Raw genomic sequence first — 18,755 nt, forward strand, 5'->3', positions numbered from 1 at the left:
AGACGAACTTGGCAAGCTGTGGCCGCTCCCAGCGTCACGACACCCACAGTCCTTCCTGCTGAGGTCTGACGTGATCAATCAGTGTTTAGATCAGTGTCCAGCTGAAAGATACTGTCTGTCCCTGAAGCTTGTGTTGAGCTTCATTGGAGCAGGGGCGGCTGATGGAGAACCGGAATTAGTCTTGTGATTCTCTGCACTCTCTCGTGACTGTGGTAGGGGGAGGAAAATTGGAGACAAATTACTTAAGAGCAAAATAACCTCGATTAATTCCTGAGTCACCAACCTGAAACGTTAACACTCTCTCTTTCCACAGATGCTGCCTGACCTGCTGAGTATTTCCAGCATTTTCTGTTTGTATCTCTGTTGAGAATTTTTTGTTTCCGAGGTGAAGAATCGCGATGCCCGATACTGTTTAAAATGCAGAGTCACAGTCCCATCTCTACGAGTCGCTGATATTATTTTCTTTCTTGTTTGAGCAGCCGAAAGGAGGTAAGGTTGGAACGAAAGGGAAGAAGCAGATTTTTGAAGAGAACAAGGAGACACTGACATTCTACTTGAGGATTATTCTGGGAGCTAATGTAAGTTAACGGCTTGTGTATATCCACGTGCGAGGGGGCCGAGGGACTCGTACCTTAACAAAGTCATGCAACCGGCAGATTACAATCTTTCTGCAAACCAGTTGACCTGTGCACGAGCCAGGGGCACAGGGCACAGACCGGGGATCGGCAGGGTGACTGGGCACAGACCGGGGATTGCCGGGGGAAGTGCCAGGGGCACTGGGCACAGGCCGGGGGAAGTGCCAGGGGCACTGGGCACAGACCGGGGATCGCCGGGTGCACGAGCCGGGGGGACAGGGCATAGACCGGGGAGAGCCGTGGGGACGGGACACAGACCGGGGATCGCCTGGTGCATGAGCCGGGGTGACTGGGCACAGACCGGGGATTGCCTGGTGCATGAGCCGGGGTGACTGGGCACAGACCGGGGATCGCTTGGTGCACGAGCCGGGGTGACTGGGCACAGACCGGGGATTACCGGGTGCACGAGCCGGGGGGACAGGGCATAGACCGGGGAGAGCCGGGGGGACGGGACACAGACCGGGGATCGCCTGGTGCATGAGCCGGGGTGACTGGGCACAGACCGGGGATCGCCTGGTGCATGAGCCGGGGTGACTGGGCACAGACCGGGGATCGCCTGGTGCATGAGCCGGGGTGACTGGGCACAGACCGGGGATCGCCTGGTGCACGAGCCGGGGGTGACTGGGCACAGACCGGGGATCGCCTGGTGCATGAGCCGGGGTGACTGGGCACAGACCGGGGATCGCCGGGTGCACGAGCCGGGGGGGACAGGGCATAGACCGGGGAGAGCCGGGGGGACGGGACACAGACCGGGGATCGCCTGGTGCATGAGCCGGGGTGACTGGGCACAGACCGGGGATCGCCTGGTGCATGAGCCGGGGTGACTGGGCACAGACCGGGGATCGCCTGGTGCACGAGCCGGGGTGACTGGGCACAGACCGGGGATCGCCTGGTGCACGAGCCGGGGTGACTGGGCACAGACCGGGGATCGCCTGGTGCACGAGCCGGGGTGACTGGGCACAGACCGGGGATCGCCTGGTGCATGAGCCGGGGTGACTGGGCACAGACCGGGGAGAGCCGGGGGGACAGGACACAGACTGGGGATCGGGCACAGACTGGGGATCGCCGGGGGAAGTGCCAGGGTGACTGGGCACAGACCGGGGGATCGCCGGGTGCACGAGCCGGGGGGGACAAGGCACAGGCCGGGGGGGATGGGACACAGACCGGGGATCGCCTGGTGCACGAGCCGGGGTGACTGGGCACAGACCGGGGATCGCCTGGTGTATGAGCCGGGGTGACTGGGCACAGACCGGGGATCGCCTGGTGCACGAGCCGGGGTGACTGGGCACAGACCGGGGATCGCCTGGTGCACGAGCCGGGGTGACTGGGCACAGACCGGGGATCGCCTGGTGCATGAGCCGGGGTGACTGGGCACAGACCGGGGATCGCCTGGTGCACGAGCCGGGGTGACTGGGCACAGACCGGGGATCACCTGGTGCACGAGCCGGGGTGACGGCACAGACCGGGGATCGCCGGGGGGACGGGACACAGACTGGGGATCGCCGGGGGAAGTGCCAGGGTGACTGGGCACAGACTGGGGATTGCCGGGGGAAGTGCCAGGGTGACTGGGCACAGACCGGGGATTGCCGGGGGAAGTGCCAGGGGCTCTGGGCACAGACCGGGGATCGCCGGGTGCACGAGCCGGGGGGGACGAGGCACAGGCCGGGCGAATGGGACACAGACCGGGGATCGCCGGGTGCACGAGCCGGGGGGACAGGGCACAGACCGGGGATCGCCTGGTGCATGAGCCGGGGTGACTGGGCATAGACCGGGGATCGCCGGGGGGGCGAGCCGGGGTGACTGGGCACAGACCGGGGATCGCCGGGTGCACGAGCCGGGGGGACGGGGCACAGACCGGGGATCGCTGGGTGCACGAGCCAGGGGGATGGGGCACAGACCGGGTAGAGCCGGGGGGACGGGGCACAGACCGGGGATCGCTGGGTGCATGAGCCGGGGGGATGGGGCACAGACGGGATCGCCTGGTGCACGAGCCGGGGTGACTGGCCACAGACTGGGGATCGCCGGGTGCACGAGCCGCAGACCGGGGATCGCCCGGTGCACGAGCCGGGGTGACTGGGCATAGACCAGGGATCGCCCGGTGCACGAGCCGGGGGGGATGGGGCACGGACTGGGGATCGCCTGGTGCACGAGCCGGGGTGACTGGCCACAAACCGGGGATTGCCGGGTGCACGAGCTGGGGGAACGGGGCACAGACCGGGGATCACCCGGTGCACGAGCCGGGGTGACTGGGCACAGACCGGGGATCGCCGGGGGGGTGGGACACAGACCAGGGATCTCCTGGGGATTGGTGCACGGCCGGAGACCTGCCGGGGGCCAGTGGCACACACTGGAGACCTCCCGGGGGTCCACTGCACAGACCGGGGACCTGCTGTGGGGACTGTGCATGAGTCGGGGGACAGGGACACGGAACGGGGCATGGACTGGCGCTCGAGCCGGGGGGGGGGGGGGGTGCGGTCGGGACACAGACTGGGGATTGCTGGGGGATGGGGCACGGACAGGGGCATGGGCTGGGGGGGCTGGCTCCTGCTTCTGCCAGAGCTGACAGCAGTTGTCTTCGGGTGGTCTGGGTTGAATTTTTAGCATGTGCTTTTCCCTTTTCCATTTGGTGAAGTTTGCCTGCTGAATGTCCCTCTTTCCACTGTCGCTTGACCCTCCCCTTCCTCCATGGATAATCTAATTTATCGTTCCCTTCGTAAATTTCCACACTGTCTCTTTGACAGGTGATGATTTCATTGATCCCTGGGGACAGTCTCCGCACTCCAACCTGTACTGTCCTGCTCCATCCCAGCAGTCTGACCCTCTGGACCTGTACTATCTTGCTGTCTCGCAGTAGCTTCATTTCAAGCAGGTATGAGAGAGGGTAGGGATGGCAGCAGTGCAGTGAGGTGCCTGTGTGTGTGGATTTGCTCCCCTTTACTATCTCCTGCTCCACTGCAGTGAGGTGTGTATGAATTTGCTCCGTTAGCCTCGCTGCACTGGAGCAGGAGACAGGATGACCTGTGTGCGTTTGTTGCCCTCTTGCTAATGGCAGCATTGTCTGTTCCACAGGCTATCTATGGGGCAGTGAACCTCTTCCTCTTCTACAGTTCAGTCACGTTCTGGACCTGGGTAAGTCTGGAGAATTTGCTTGGCGCCTTCTGTTTGTTCCCTTTTTTAATCAGATGAGCCTGATGGTGTCCTCACCTGATTACACATGCACACGTTCCAGCAGAGGTCACGAGCTTGCAAGTCTGGCCTGTTTTAGTTCTCTGCTTCATAGCCCAGTGGTGCTGAGTCCAGTTAGATGTGAGTGGTGTTCAGAGGTCAGCCTCTACAGCCCTTCATTATTAACTGTTCTCCCTAGGTATCTGGCCTCTTTATTCTAACGGTTCTGACTGGTGCTGGGGTACAATTCCACAGATACCAGCAACTTCTGGTGCCTCACCCGGTGTCCGTTCTGGGATGAGTGTGAATTGTGGAGGGCTGTTCGCCTGCACTGTGGATCACAGTGGAACCCAGTTACGTCCTCAACTGATACCCATACATGTGTCCTTTCCAACAGAGGTCACTGGATGGTGATCAGGAGCGGGAATACTGGAACTGAGGCCAACTGCAGCCCCAGCCATGATCAGTTAACTGAGCACAGGCCATCAATACAGCCTGGAATTTGTATGGCTCGATTATAGTTCACCGTTGCCCCATAGCTGTTGCTGCACTATCCGTTTGGTTCTGGTAGGGTGCAGCTGATGACAGGTGCTGTGTACCTGCACTGCCAGTGTCTATTGTGACAGCCCATTCTCTCTCCCCCTCTCCCCCTCTCTCTCCATTCAATTCAATTCAAATCGCTTTATTGGCATGACAAGGTACATCTTATGTTGCCAAAGCATCGAAAAACATTCATGGTTGTACACAAAAATACAGATCTATCCATAGTGTACAAACAGATATATCCCTGAGTGTATAAATATACATTCATATATAATTTGTATATACTCTTTTATATTTAGTGGTTGTCCCTCTGTTTATGGCAAGCTGTAACGTAGTGTGCCGCTAAGGTTACACAATTTCTCTTCCCCTAGTAGGTATGGGAGTTTTTGGTCGTCATTCAAATTTCTGAATTCCGGGCATATTTTTGTGAATTTTGGGTAGAAATTCTCCCTTATGCCCTGATATTTTCTACAAGCTGTGAGGAAGTGCATCTCTGTCTCCACCACTCCCTGACTGCAGTGAGAGCATATCCTGTCCTCTCTTGGTAGCCGGGTCTGCCTGTGTCTACCTTTTTCGATTGCCAGGCTATGTTCACTAAGTCTGTACATTGTCACGGTTTTTCTCAGTTTGCTATCCTTTACCCTGGTCAGGTAATCAGCCATGTTGTATTGTCTGTTTAGGGCCAAGTAGCATTTGAGTTTGCTTTGGGTTTTTGTTGTTTCTGCCCAGTATGACATATTTTTCCTTTTGCTTAGCGACGATTGTGTTGGGTCGAATTCTTTGTGTTACGCTGTCACTGTCCTGGGGCTGGTTATTGTTAGTAGTTACTTCACTGAGTCCCAGGACTAGTTGACTGAGGGTATTCTTCTTTATGGTCCTCTTGGCATTTCAGGGCTTCGTAATGATAGCATTGGGGGTTGCTCATTTCTAGGTGTTTCCAAAATTTGGTGGCTCTTTTTTGGATAGTGATTATTAATGGATATTGGCCTAGTTCTGCCCTGCATGCATTATTTACGGTTTTCCTTTGAGTCCGGAGGATACTTTTACAGAATTCTGCATGTAGGATCTCAGTTGGATGTTTGTCCCATTTTGCAAATTCTTGTGTTAGCGGTCCCCGCACCTCACTGCCATAGAGTGCAATTGGTTCAATTACTGATTTGAAAATTTTGAGCCAAATACTAATTGGGATTTCTATTTGGATTGATTTTTTAATGGCATAGAAAGGCCTTCTTGCTTTCTCTTTCAGTTCATTCACAGCCAGATGAAAATTTCCCGTAGATCTCTCTCTCTCTCTCTCTCTCTCTCTCTCTCTCTCTCTCTCCCTCCCTCCCTTCCTTTTTTCTCTCTCTCTCTCTCTCTCTCTCTCTCTCTCTCTCTCTCTCTCTCTCTCTCTCTCTCTCCTCCCCTAGTCCCCGCCACCCCCCTCGCGGGGAGGTTTGCTGGTGCTGTTGGAGGGTTTAAACTAGCTTGGCATAGAAGATAGGAGCAGGAGTAGGCCATTCGGCCCCTCGAGCCTGCTCCGCCATTCAATGCGATCATGGCTGATCATCCAAATTCAGTACCTGGTCCCTGCTTTCTCCCCATACCCCTTGATCCCTTTAGCCTTAAGAAATATATTTAATGTATTGGCCTCTACTGCCTTCTATGGTAGAGAATTCCACAGGTTCACCACTCTCTTGGTGAAGAAATTCCTCCTCATTTCTGTTCTAAATGGCCTTCCCCTTAGACTGTGACCCCTGGTTCTGGACTCCCCGACCATCGGGAACATCCTTCCTGCATCTAATCTGTCCAGTCTTGTCAGAATTTTATAAGTTTCAATGAGATCCCCTCTCCTAAACTCCAGCGAGTACAAGCCCAATCGACCCAGTCTCCCCTCATACGTCATTCCTGCCATCCCAGGTATCAGCCTGCTGAATCTTTGCTGAACTCCTTCCATAGCAAGAACATCCTTCCTCAGATAAGGCGGCCAAAACTGCACACCATACTCAAGATGTGGTCTCACCAAGGCCCTGTACAACTGCAGCAAAACATCCTTGTTCCTGTACTCAAACCCTCTTGCTACGAAGGCCAACATACCATTTGCCGCCTGCTGCACCTGCATGCTTAGCTTCAGCGACTGGTGCACAAGGACACCCAGGTCTCGTTGCACTTCCCCATCTCCCAATCTATTGCCATTCAGATAATAACCTGCCTTCCTGTTTTTGCCACCAAAGTGGATAACCTCACATTTATCCACATTATATTGCATCTGCCATGCTTCTGCCCAATCACCCAACCTGTCCAAATCATCCTGTAGTTTCTCGGCATCCTCCTCACAGCACACACGCCCACCCAGCTTTGTGTCATCTGCAAATTTGGAGATGTTACATCTAGTTCCCTTGTCTAGATCATTAATATATATTGTGAATAGCTGGGGTCCAAGGACCGATCCCTGCGGTACCCCACTAGTCACTGCCTGCCACTCGGGAAAAAGACCCGTTTATTCCAACTCTTTGCTTTCTGTCTGCCAACCAGTTCTCTATCCAAGTCAATACCTTGCCCCCAATCCCATGTGCCTTAACTTTACACGCTAATCTCTTATGCGGGACCTTCTCGAAAGTCTTCTGAAAGTCCAAATACACCACATCCACTGGTTCTCCCTCATCTATTTTACCAGTTACATCCTCAAAAATTAGTCAAGTACGATTTACCTTTTGTAAATCCATGTTGACTTTGTCCGATCCTGTCACTGCTTTCCAAGTGCTCTGCTATTACATCTTTTATAATGGACTCTAGCATTTTCCCCACTACCGATGTAATTCCCCATTTTCTCTCTCCCACCTTTTTTGAATAGTGGGGTAACATTAGCTACCCTCCAATCCATGGGAACTGTTCCAGAGTCTAGCAAATTTTGGAAGATGACCAGCAATGCATCTACTATTTCTAGGGCCACTTCCTTAAGTACCCTAGGATGTAGATTATCAGGCCCTGGGGATTTATCGGCTTTCAATCCCGTCAATTTCCCTAACACCATTTCCCTACAAATACTGATTTCTTTCAGTTCCTCCCTTTCATCAGACCCTATGTTCCCCGACATCTCTGGGAGGTTATTTGTGTCCTCCTTTGTGAAGACAGAACCAAAGTATGTATTTAATTGGCCCTCCTTTTCTTTGTTCCCTATTATAAATTCCCCTGATTCTGACTGCAAAGGACCTACGCTTGACTTCACCAATCTTTTTCTCTTCACATATCTATAAAAGCTTAGTCAGTTTTTATGTTCCCTGCAAGCTTACACTCATATATTCTATTTTCCCTTTCTTAATTAATCCCTTGGTCCTCCTTTGAATCCTAAACTGCTCCCAATCCTCAGGTTTACTGCTTTTTCTGGCCAATTTATATGTTCTCTCCTTGGATCTTATGCTATCCCTAATTTCCCTTGTTAGCCACGGTTGAGTCGCCTTTTTGTTTTATTTTTATGCCAAACTGGGATGAACAAATTCTGTAGTTCATCCGTGCGGTCTTTGAATGTTTGCCATTGCCTATCCACCGTCAACCCTTTGAGTGACATTCCCCGATCAATCCTACCCAACTCGCGCCTTAGACCATCGTAGTTTCCTTTATTTAAATTCAGGACCCTAGTCTCTGAGTCCACTACTTCATTCTCCATCTTAATGAAGAATTCGATCATATTATGATTGCTCCGACCCTTGGGGCCTCGTAGAACAAGATTGCTAATTAATCCTTTCTCGTTACATAATACCCAGTCTAAGATGGTCTGATCTCTGGTTAGTTCCTCGACATATTGGTCCAGGAAACCATCCTGTAAACACTCCAGGAATTCCTCCTCCACAGTATTGTTACTAATTTGGTTAGCCCAATCTATATGTAGATTAAAGTCACCCATGATGACTGCTGTGCCCTTATTGCACGCTTCTCTAATTTCCCTTTTAATGCCATCCCCAACCTCCGCATTACTGTTTGGAGGTCTATATACCACTCCCACTGATGTTTTCTGCCCCTTGTTATTTCTCAGTTCTACCCATACAGATTCCACATCATCAGAGCTAATATCCTTCCTTACAATTGTTTTAATCCCTTCTTTAACCAGCAATGCTACCCCACTTCCCTTTCCTTTTTGCCTATCTTTCCTGAATATTGGCAGGGGGATGGGCACCAGCATATAGGAGTAGAAAAGAGGAATAAGGTGCAAAAGAGAGAGTGTGTTGGATAGTACTAGAGAAGAAAGTAGTACTAGAGGTGGAAATAGTACCATATTAGATGGGAGCAGACTAGGAAAGACTATGAAAAATTCTAAACGCACAAAGTGTGGTGAACAAGGTAGGTGAGCTACAAGCACAATTAGCCGTGTGGCAATATGATGTGACATTAACGGAAACGTGGCTTAAAAATGGTGAGGACTGGGCACTTAATATTCAAGGGTACAAGATGTTCAGAAAAGATAAGAAAGGAAAAAAGGGAGGTGGGGTGGCAGTGCTGATGAAGGAAGACATTGTAGTGTTGGAAAGGGAGGATGTTCTTGAGGGGACAAGGACAGAATCCATTTGGTTAGAGTTGAGGAGCAAAAAGGGTATGATCACACTATTTGGGGTATTCTACAGGCCTCCAAATAGTGAGAGGGAGGTAGAGGAGCAAATCTGCAGGGAAATCGCAGAGATATGCAAGAGCTATAGAGTGGTGATATTGGGGGACTTTTAATTATCAAAATATCGATTGGGATAATAGGGTAAAGGGAAAGGAGGGGGAGGAATTTCTGAAATGTGTTCAGGAATTTCTTGGCCCAACTAGGAACATGACATTTCTGGTGCTGGGGAATGAGGTGGGCCAGGTTGACCAAGTGTCTGTGGGAGAACACTTGGGTATGAGTGATCATCGTATCATAAGATTTAGATTAGCAATGGAGAGGAGCAAAGAACAATCTAGAGTGGAACTTCTAAACTGGAATAGGGCTAACTTCAATGGGATGCAAAAGGATCTAGCCAGGGTAAAATGGAACCAAAGACTGACAGGAAAAACTAACGGAACAATGGGTGATCTTTAAGGAGAAGATGTTCCAAGTACAGGTTAAGTACATTCCAACAAGAGGGAAGGGTAAGGGAACCAAAGCAAGGGCTCCTTGGATGACAAGGGGGATAGAAAAGATGATGAAACAAAAAAAAGTGTATGATGCATGTCAGGTGAAGTCTTCAAGGGAGAACCAGACCAAATACAATAAGTTGAGAGGGGAAGTGAAGATGAAAATAAGATTGGCAAAGAGAGAATGAGAGTAGAATGGCGGTTAACATAAAAGGGAACCCAAAAATCTTCTACCGGCATGTAAACAGTAAGCGGGTTGTAAGAGTTGGGGTGGGGCCTATTGGGGACAAAGGTGGTGATATATGCTTAGAGTCGCAGGGCAAGCCTAGAATACTCAGTACTTTGTATCGGTGTTTACTAAGGAGGTGGATGCTGACAATATTAGAAGTGGAAAAGGTAGAAGCAATGGAAGGGGTGAAAATTGATAGATAGGATGTACTAGAAAGGCTGGGTATGCTTAGAGTGGATAAGTCACCTGGTCCAGGTGGCTTGCATCCCAGGTTGCTAAGGGATTTGGGGGAGGAGATAGCGGGAAGGGCTTGCCATAATTTTCCAATCCTCCCCAGATCTGGGGGAAGTGCCTGAGGATTGGAAAGTGGCAAATGTGACACCATTGTTCAAGAAAGGGTGTAAGGACAATCCTAGTAACTATAGTCAGTTTAACATCAGTGGTGGGTAAAGTTTTAGAAACAATAATGAAGGAAAAAGTTAACGGGCACTTGGAGAGGTTTAAGCTAATTAAGGAGAGCCAACACAGATTTGTAAAAGGCAGATCGTGTTTGACTAATTAAATTTTTTGATGAAGTAACAGGGAGGAGAGGATTGATGAAGGGAATGCAATGGATGTTGTCTACATGGATTTTTGGAAGGCGTTTGACAAAGTATCACAGAAAGCTGGTTAACAAAATTGAGGCTCATGGAATAGGTGGTCAGTGGCAGCTTGGATAAGGAATTGGCTTAAGGACAGAAAACAGCGAGTTGTGGTAAATGGCTGTTTTTCAGACTGGAGAATGGTACAGTGGTCCCCAAGGGTCAGTGCTGGGGCCACTGCTTTTTTATATATATATATATATATATATACGACCTGGATATTGGAATACAGAATAGATTTCTAAATTTGCCGATGATGCCAAACTTGGGGGTGTGGCAAATAGTGATGATGCCAATCGATTGCAACAGGACATAGAAAGGCTAGCAGAATGGGCAGACAAGTGGCAGATAGCATTTAACACAGAAGTGTGAGGTGATGCATTTTGGCAGAAGGAACAGGGAGAGGCAAGATACACTTAATGGCACAGTTTTAAAGGGTGTGCAGGGACAGAGGAACCTGGGGGTTAATGTGCATAGGTCCCTGAAGGTGGCAGGACATATTGAGAGTGTGGTTAGCAAAGCATATGGGATCTTGGGCTTCATAAATAGAGATACTGAGCACAAAAGTAGAGAAGTTATGCTGAACCTTTAAAAAGTGCTGGTTAGGCCACAACTGGAGTATTGCTTCCAGTTCTGGTGGTCACACTTTTTAGGAAGGATGTGAAGGCCTTTGAGAGGATGCAGAGGAGATTTACCAGAATGGTTCTGGGGATGGGGGATCTTGGCTACAAGGACAGGTTGGAGAAGCTGGATTTGTTTTCATTTGAGCAAAGGAGGTTGTGGGGTGATTTGATCGAGGTGTACAAGATTATGATGGGTTTGGATAGGCTAGACGGGGAAAGGCTGTTCCCACTAGTTGATGGTACAAGGACTAGGGGACACAGATTTAAGGTTTTTGCCAAGAGATACAGGGGGGGATGTGAGGGAAAACTTTTTTACGCAGCGAGTGGTGAGGACCTGGAACTCGCTGTCGACGGAAGTGGTGGAAGCGGAGACGATCAATGTTTTCAAGGGGAGACTGGATAGGCACTTGAGGGAAATAAACATGCAGGGCTACGGGGATAGAGCGGGGGAATGGGACTGAGTGGATTGCTCTACAGAGAGCCGGCACACTCGATGGGCAGAATGGCCTCCTTCTGTGCCGTTATGACTGACTCGTCTTCCAAAATTCCATAGATCCTAGAATGGTTCCTGCGGATTGGAAGGTAGCAAATGTAACCCCACTATGTAAGAAAGGAGGGAGAGAGAAAATGGGGAACTACAGACCAGTTAGCCTGACATCAGTAGTAGGGAAAATGCTAGAATCTATTATTAAGAATGTGGTAACAGCGCACTTAGAAAGTAATAAGATTGGGCAGAGTCAACACAGATTTATGAAAGGGAAATTGTGTTTGACGAATGTTAGTTTTTTAAGGTAACTAGCAGAATAGATGAGGGGGAACCAGTGGATGTGGTGTATTTAGATTTTCAGAAGGCATTTGATAAGGTGCCACACAAAAGGTTATTAAACAAAATTAGGGCTCATGGGATTGGGGGTAATATACTAGCATGGATTGAGGATTGGTTAACGGACAGAAAACAGAGAGTGGGAATAAACAGGTCATTTTCGGGTTGGCAGATTGTAACTAGTGGGGTGCCGCAAGGATCAGTGCTTGGGCCTCAGCTATTCGCAATCTATATCGATGATTTGGATGAGGGGACCAAATGTAATATATTCAAGTTTGCTGATGATACAAAGCTAGATGGGAAATTTAAGTTGTGAGGAGGATGCAAAGGGGCTTCAAGGGGATATAGGCAGGCTAAGTGAGTGGGCAAGAACATGGCAAATGGAATATAATGTGGAGAAATGTGGAGTTATCCACTTTCGTAGGAACAATAGAAAAGCAGAGTTTTTTAAATGGTGTGATTAGGAAATGTTGATGTTCAGAGGGACTTGGGTGTCCTTGTACATGAATCACAAAGTTAACATGCAGGTACAGCAAGAAATTAGGCAAGCAAATGATTTGTTGGCCTTTATTACAAGAGGATTTGAGTATAAGAGTAAAGACGTCTTACTGCAATTATATAGGGCTCTGGCGAGACCACACCTGGAGTACTGTGTACAGTTTTAGTCTCGTTACCTAAGGAAGAATATACTTGCCATACAGAGAGCGCAACGAAGGTTCACCAGACTGATTCCTGGGATGGCGGGATTGTCCTATGAGGAGAGATTGAGTAGACTCGGCCTATATTCTCTGGAGTTTAGAAGAATGAGATGATCTCATTGAAACATACAAAATTCTTACAGGGCTTGACAGAGTAGATGCTGGGAGGCTGTTTCCCCCGGCTGGGGCCTCTAGAACCAGGGGTCACAGTCTCAGAATAAGGGGTCGGCCATTTAGGACTGAGATCAGAAATTTCTTCACTCAGAGGGTGATGAATCTTTGGAATTCTCTACCTCAGAGGGCTGTGGAGGCTCAGTCGTTGAGTATGTTTAAGACGGAGATTGATAGATTTTTGGATATTAAGGGAATCAAGGGATATGGGAATAGTGCAGGAAAGTGGAGATGAGTTAGTAGACCAGCCATGATCTTATTGAATGGCGGAGCAGGCCCGAGGGACCCTATGGCCTACTCCTATTTATGTTCTTATGTCCTGTCATGTGACAGCCCCTTCCCCTCCCCAGTGTCCTGTAATGTGATGGCCCCCTCCCCTCCCGTGCTTTTGTAACGGGCCTCACCTTTATCCATGGGTCTCCCAATCTGCGATCAAACCTCCAGCAAAAGCCAATGCACAGAGACTAATTTCAGTGAGGGAAATCGCAGTTCTCTAACTTTGATCAGGCAGCAGAAAATAAAGTCTGCAGTGCCTGGAGGTCACAGTTTATTTGGGTGAGACTCTAGGAGCTGAACCTGTTTTATTTGAAGAGGGAGAAGAGCTCCTGTCACACAACACCAAGTTTCCCCAGCAGATGTTCATGGTGGAGCATCACATGTTCCAAAGGGACAGCCTCACTTTTCTCTGGAGCTGAGTTGGTTAAGGGCCGTGTGTAACTGAACCACGCAGAGTGGAACATCCCAGAGTCGATTCTTTATCACCACCCACCAATCCCCCCTGCTTAAGTCATCCTGTTACTGTGGACAGAACGGGGCTTGGCAGTGAGCTCCCCTGTCCTCTTTTTCCCCCCCCCCCCCTGTTGGTCAAATAGCCTGCTGAAGCTCACCGCCTAGGTTTGCACATGAAGAATGGACCCTTGGGCAACTAGCACTGGAAGGTGGGTGAAGCTCATACCCCAGCAAGAGTCAGCGGCTTGGGGGGGAGGGGGAAGTGTCGGTGGAGTTAGGAGCTGTTGGTCTCACCTGAAGAGGTTGAGGAAGTGCCCCCACCTGAGTGGCTGTTCTCCACATATGTGATCGCGGACAGTGAGCTCCTGCAGATTGTTCAATGAGGGTGGGGAGAATGTGACACACACCCCGTTTGATCCGGTTCTTACCCACGGTCCATCCCAGGCTCCCTTTCCAGCTGCAGCTGGCTGATATTCTTCTTCCCTCGCCGAACCTGCGGTACTGAGGTCAATTGTAACGCACTTATTGCTGAGGTCCACGAACTGAGCCTAGCTAAGGGGTGGATGCTCTGTGTGGCTCTGCTGCTGACTGTCAAAACTGGGCCTGTACTGCTGTCTCCCTTTTAATGAAGCCCTTTCTCTTTCTGCCACAGGGATTGCTGGCCTTTGCCCTGGTCGTGTACAGCTTCAGCTACAGATGGATGCAGGGAATGGCACTGCCGGTGTTCTCCCCGGACCAGGCCCTACTCGACGGAGGCATCGACCTGAACATGGAGCAGGGTATGGCAGAGTGAGTGTCCACAGTGCTGCAGCTATCGGACTTAGACCATGTGTAGGGAATAGCCTGTGCGGTGTCTTGAGTCTCCGGTGGGTGTTCCTCTGATTGTACGGTGGATTTAGCTCAAGCTGAAACAATGCAGTTACTTCGGTTCGTGTAAACAGAACATAGTCATTTCCAGAATTTTCTGTTTATATACTAATTTGCTTCTTTATTTCTTTACTTGTCCCATTACCACCCTCTTTTTCCCTTGCATCATCATCCCTGTTGTCATTTAATCTCTCCTGCCCTCCACCCTATCACAGACCTCCCCTTGTGTTCTTTACCAGGCACTGTATTTGCTGTTCATCTCTAACATCTTCCAGTTCTGATGAAAGGTCATCGGCCTGAAACATTAACTCTGTTCCTCTCTCCACAGATGCTGCCTGACCTGCTGAGTGTTTCCAGCATTTTCTGTTTTTATCCTAATTTGCTCTTGTGACAACAAAATCCCAGCACAAATGAGAGGAAAATGGGTGTTTGAGCTTCCCTCAATTAGTTGGTAGTAAACAGACTCTTGTAAAGCAGGGAGGTCTCATGCTTGGTCCCTATTCTGTGTGAACTAACTGATCTCGAACCTCAGTGCTCCTGGGTTGTGGGGAGAGGGCGATAGTGGATAATCAGCCAGGGTTACCACCCCATGACCACTAATACATTAGCAAAATACTGCGGATGCTGGAAATCTGAAAAAGCAACGAAGTGCTGGAAACACTCAGCAGATCAGGCAGCATCGTGGAGAGACAAACAGAGTACTGGCGGGGGTTGGAGATGTAGAAAAACCTCCATCCCCCCACCATCTCCTTTTCACTATGGACGTCCAATCCCTCTACACCTCCATCCCCCTCCAGGACGGCCTGAGAGCGTTCCGCTTCTTCCTTGAACAGAAGCCCAACTAACCCCATCCACCACCACCACCCTCTTCCACCTGGCTGAACTTGTTCTCACATTGAACAACTTTTCCTTTGACTCCACTCACTTCCTCCAAATTAAAGGTGTTGCTATGGGAACCCACATGGGTCCTAGCTATGCCTGCCTTTTCATGGGATATGTGGAACATTCTTTGTTCCAGTCCTACTCAGGTCCCCTCCCTCACCTCTTTTTCCGGTACATTGATGACTGTATTGGTGCCGTTTCCTGCTCTCGCCCTGAACTAGGTAATTTCATTCACTTTACTTCCAATTTCCACCCTTCCCTCACCTTCACATGGTCCATCTCCGACTCTTCCCTTCCCTTCCTTGACTTCTCTGTCTCCATTTCTGGGGATAGGCTATCGACCAACATCCACTATAAGGCCACTGACTCCCACAGCTACCTGGACTACACTTCCTCCCACCCCGCTTCCTGTAAGGACTCTATTCCATTCTCCCAGTTTCTCTGTCTCCGCAGCAACTGCTCTGATAATGCCACCTTCCATACTAGCGCTATATGTCTTCCTTTTTCCTCAACCAAGGATTCCCCTCTATTGTGGTTGACATGGCCCTCGACCGTGTCCGTTCCATGTCCCGCACTTCTGCTCTCACCCCTTCCCCGAGCCACGATAGAGTTCCCCTTGTCCTCACCTTTCACCCTACCAGCCTCCACATTCACCGTATCATCCTCCGCCATTTCCGTCACCTCCAGCGTGATCCCACCACCAAACACATCTTCCCCTCCCCTCCACTTTCAGCATTTCGAAGGGACCACTCCCTCCGCGGCACCCTGGACCACTCCTCTATCACCCCCAACACCCAGCCCCTTCACCCGGCACCTTCCCATGCAAGTGCAGGAGATGCAACACCTGCCTTTTTAACTCCTCCCTTCCCACTGTCCAGGGCCCCAAACACTCCTTCCAGGTGAAACAGCGATTTGCTTGTACTTTTTGCAATCTAGTATACTGTATTCGCTGCTCACGATGCGGTCTCCTCTACATTGGGGAGACCGAACGCAGATTGGGTGACCGCTTTGTGGAACACCTGTTCAGTCCGTAAGGGGGACCCTGAGCTGCCGGTCACCTGTCACTTCAATTCTCTGCTCCACTCCCACTCTGATCTCTCTGCCCTCGGCCTCCTACACTGTTCCATTAAAGCTCAACGTAAGCTTGAGGAACGGCACCTCATCTTTCTATTAGGCACTTTACAGCCTTCTGGACTTAACATCGAGTTCAACAATTTCAGACTATAAATTGGCCTCTGTATTTCTTTATATATTTTTCTCTCTCCTCACTTGGTAGCTGCGATCATCATTCACACCTCATCTGGAGTCATCTTTTGTTTCTTAACTTGTCCCATTACCTCTCCTTTTGCCTTGCACCATCATCCCTTTTGTCAGTCAATCTCTCCTGCCTTCCATCCTATCACAGACCTTCCCTTTGTTCTTTCCTCCCCTCCTCCCTGCTCCGCTTAAAAATCTCTCTTCCCTAACCTTTTCCAGTTCTGATGAAGGATTTGACCTGAAACGTTGACTCTGTTTCTCTCTCCTCGATGCTGCCTGATCATCTGAGTGTTTCCAGCATTTTCTGTTAACCTCATGATCACTGTCCGCTTGATAATTTACCACAGGGGTGAGGTGACAGGACTGCAGTTATCATGGGTGACTTTAATCTACATATAGATTTGGCTAACCAAATTAGTAACAATACTGTGGAGGAGGAATTCCTGGAGTGTATACGGGATGGTTTCCTGGATCAATATGTCGAGGAACCAACTAGAGATCAGGCCATCTTAGACTGGGTATTATGTAATGAGAAAGGATTAATTAGCAATCTTGTTGTGCAAGGCCCCTTGGGTCGGAGCGATCATATGATAGAATTCTTCATTAAGATGGAGAGTGAAGTAGTTGACTCAGACTAGGGGCCTGAATTTAAATAAAGGAAACTACGATGGTATGAGGCACGAGTTGGGTAGGATTGATTGGGGAATGTTACTCAAAGGGTTGACGGTGGTTAGGCAATGTCAAACATTCAAAGATCGCATGGATGAACTACAGAATTTGTTCATCCCTGTTTGGCATAAAAATAAAACAAAAAGGTGACTCAACCGTGGCTAACAAGGGAAATTAGGGATAGCATAAGATCCAAGGAGAAGACATATAAATTGGCCAGAAAAAGCAGTAAACTTGAGGATTGGGAGCAGTTTAGGATTCAGCAAAGGAGGACAAAGGGATTAATTAAGAGGGGGAAAATAGAGTATGAGAGTAAGCTTGCAGGGAACATAAAAACTGAATGTAAAAGTTTTTATAGATATGTGAAGAGAAAAAGATTGGTGAAGTCAAGCGTAGGTCCCTGGCAGTCAAAATCAGGGGAATTTATAATGGGGAACAAAGAAATGGATGACCAATTAAATACATACTTTGGTTCTGTCTTCACAAAGGAGGACATAAATATCCTCCCAGAGATGTCAGGGAACATAGGGTCTAATGAGAGGGAGGAACTGAAAGAAATCAGTATTTGTAGGGAAATGGTGTTAGGGAAATTGATGGGATTGAAGGCTGATAAATCCCCAGGGCCTGATAATCTACATCCTAGGGTACTTAAGGAAGTGGCCCTAGAAATAGTAGATGCATTGCTGGTCATCTTCCAAAATTCGCTAGACTCTGGAACAGTTCCCATGGATTGGAGGGTAGCTAATGTTACCCCACTATTTATATTAAAAAAAAAAAAAAGGTGGTAGAGAGAAAACGGGGAATTATAGACTGGTAAGCCTGACATCGGTAGTGGGGAAAATGCTAGAGTCCATTATAAAAGATGTAATAGCAGAGCACTTGGAAAACAGTGACAGGATCGAAGAAAGTCAACATGGATTTACAAAAGGTAAATCGTGCTTGACTAATCTACTGGAATTTTTTGAGGATGTAACTGGTAGAATAGATAAGGGCGAACCAGTGGATGTGGTGTATTTGGACTTTCAGAAGGCTTTCGATAAGGTCCCCCATAAGAGATTAGCGTGTAAAGTTAAGGCACATGGGATTGGGGGCAAGGTACTGACTTGGATAAAGAACTGGTTGGCAGACAGGAAGCAAAGAGTTGGAATAAACGGGTCATTTTCCGAATGGCAGGCAGTGACTAGTGGGGTACCGCAGGGATCAGTCCTGGGACCCCAGCTATTCACAATATATATAAATGATTTAGGCGAGGGAACTAGATGTAATATCTCCAAGTTTGCAGATGAGACAAACTTGGGTGGGCGTGTGTGCTGTGAGGATGATGCCAAGAAACTCCAGTATAATTTGGACAGGTTGGGTGATTATGCAGAAGCATGGCAGCTGCTGTATAATGTGGATAAATGTGAGGTTATCCACTTTGGTGGCAAAAACAGGAAGGCAGATTATTATCTGAACGGCAATAGATTGGGAGAAGGGGAAGTGCAACGAGACCTGGGTGTCCTTGTGCACCAGTCGCTGAAGGTAAGCATGCAGGTGCAACAGGCGGTTAAGAAGGCAAATGGTATGTTGGCCTTCGTAGCGAGGGGGTTTGAGTACAGGAACAAGGATGTCTTGCTGCAGTTGTACAGGGCCTTGGTGAGACCACACCTTGAGTATTGTGTGCAGTTTTGGTCGCCTTATCTGAGGAAGGATGTTCTTGCCATGGAGGGAGTGCAGCAAAGATTCACCAGACTAATTCCTGGGATGGCAG

At 49.3% G+C, this 18,755-nt stretch overlaps 1 protein-coding gene across 1 annotated transcript in view; it reads left to right on the top strand.

The window, feature by feature from the left end:
- The window catches only part of tmem208 (transmembrane protein 208), a 34,050-nt gene that overhangs the window by 8,220 nt on the left and 7,075 nt on the right, over positions 1 to 18,755 (top strand). Inside the window, exons 2-4 of the mRNA XM_085992026.1 lie at positions 424 to 578; positions 3,705 to 3,764; positions 13,983 to 14,119. Of these exons, the coding sequence (XP_085848152.1) occupies positions 424 to 578; positions 3,705 to 3,764; positions 13,983 to 14,119 (352 nt within the window). The remainder of the gene's footprint in view (positions 1 to 423; positions 579 to 3,704; positions 3,765 to 13,982; positions 14,120 to 18,755) is intronic.

Source organism: Somniosus microcephalus, chromosome 6 (genome assembly GCF_052327205.1).
Source record: "Somniosus microcephalus isolate GS21.2 chromosome 6, FLI_Smic_1.0, whole genome shotgun sequence".
Lineage (NCBI taxonomy): Eukaryota > Metazoa > Chordata > Chondrichthyes > Squaliformes > Somniosidae > Somniosus > Somniosus microcephalus.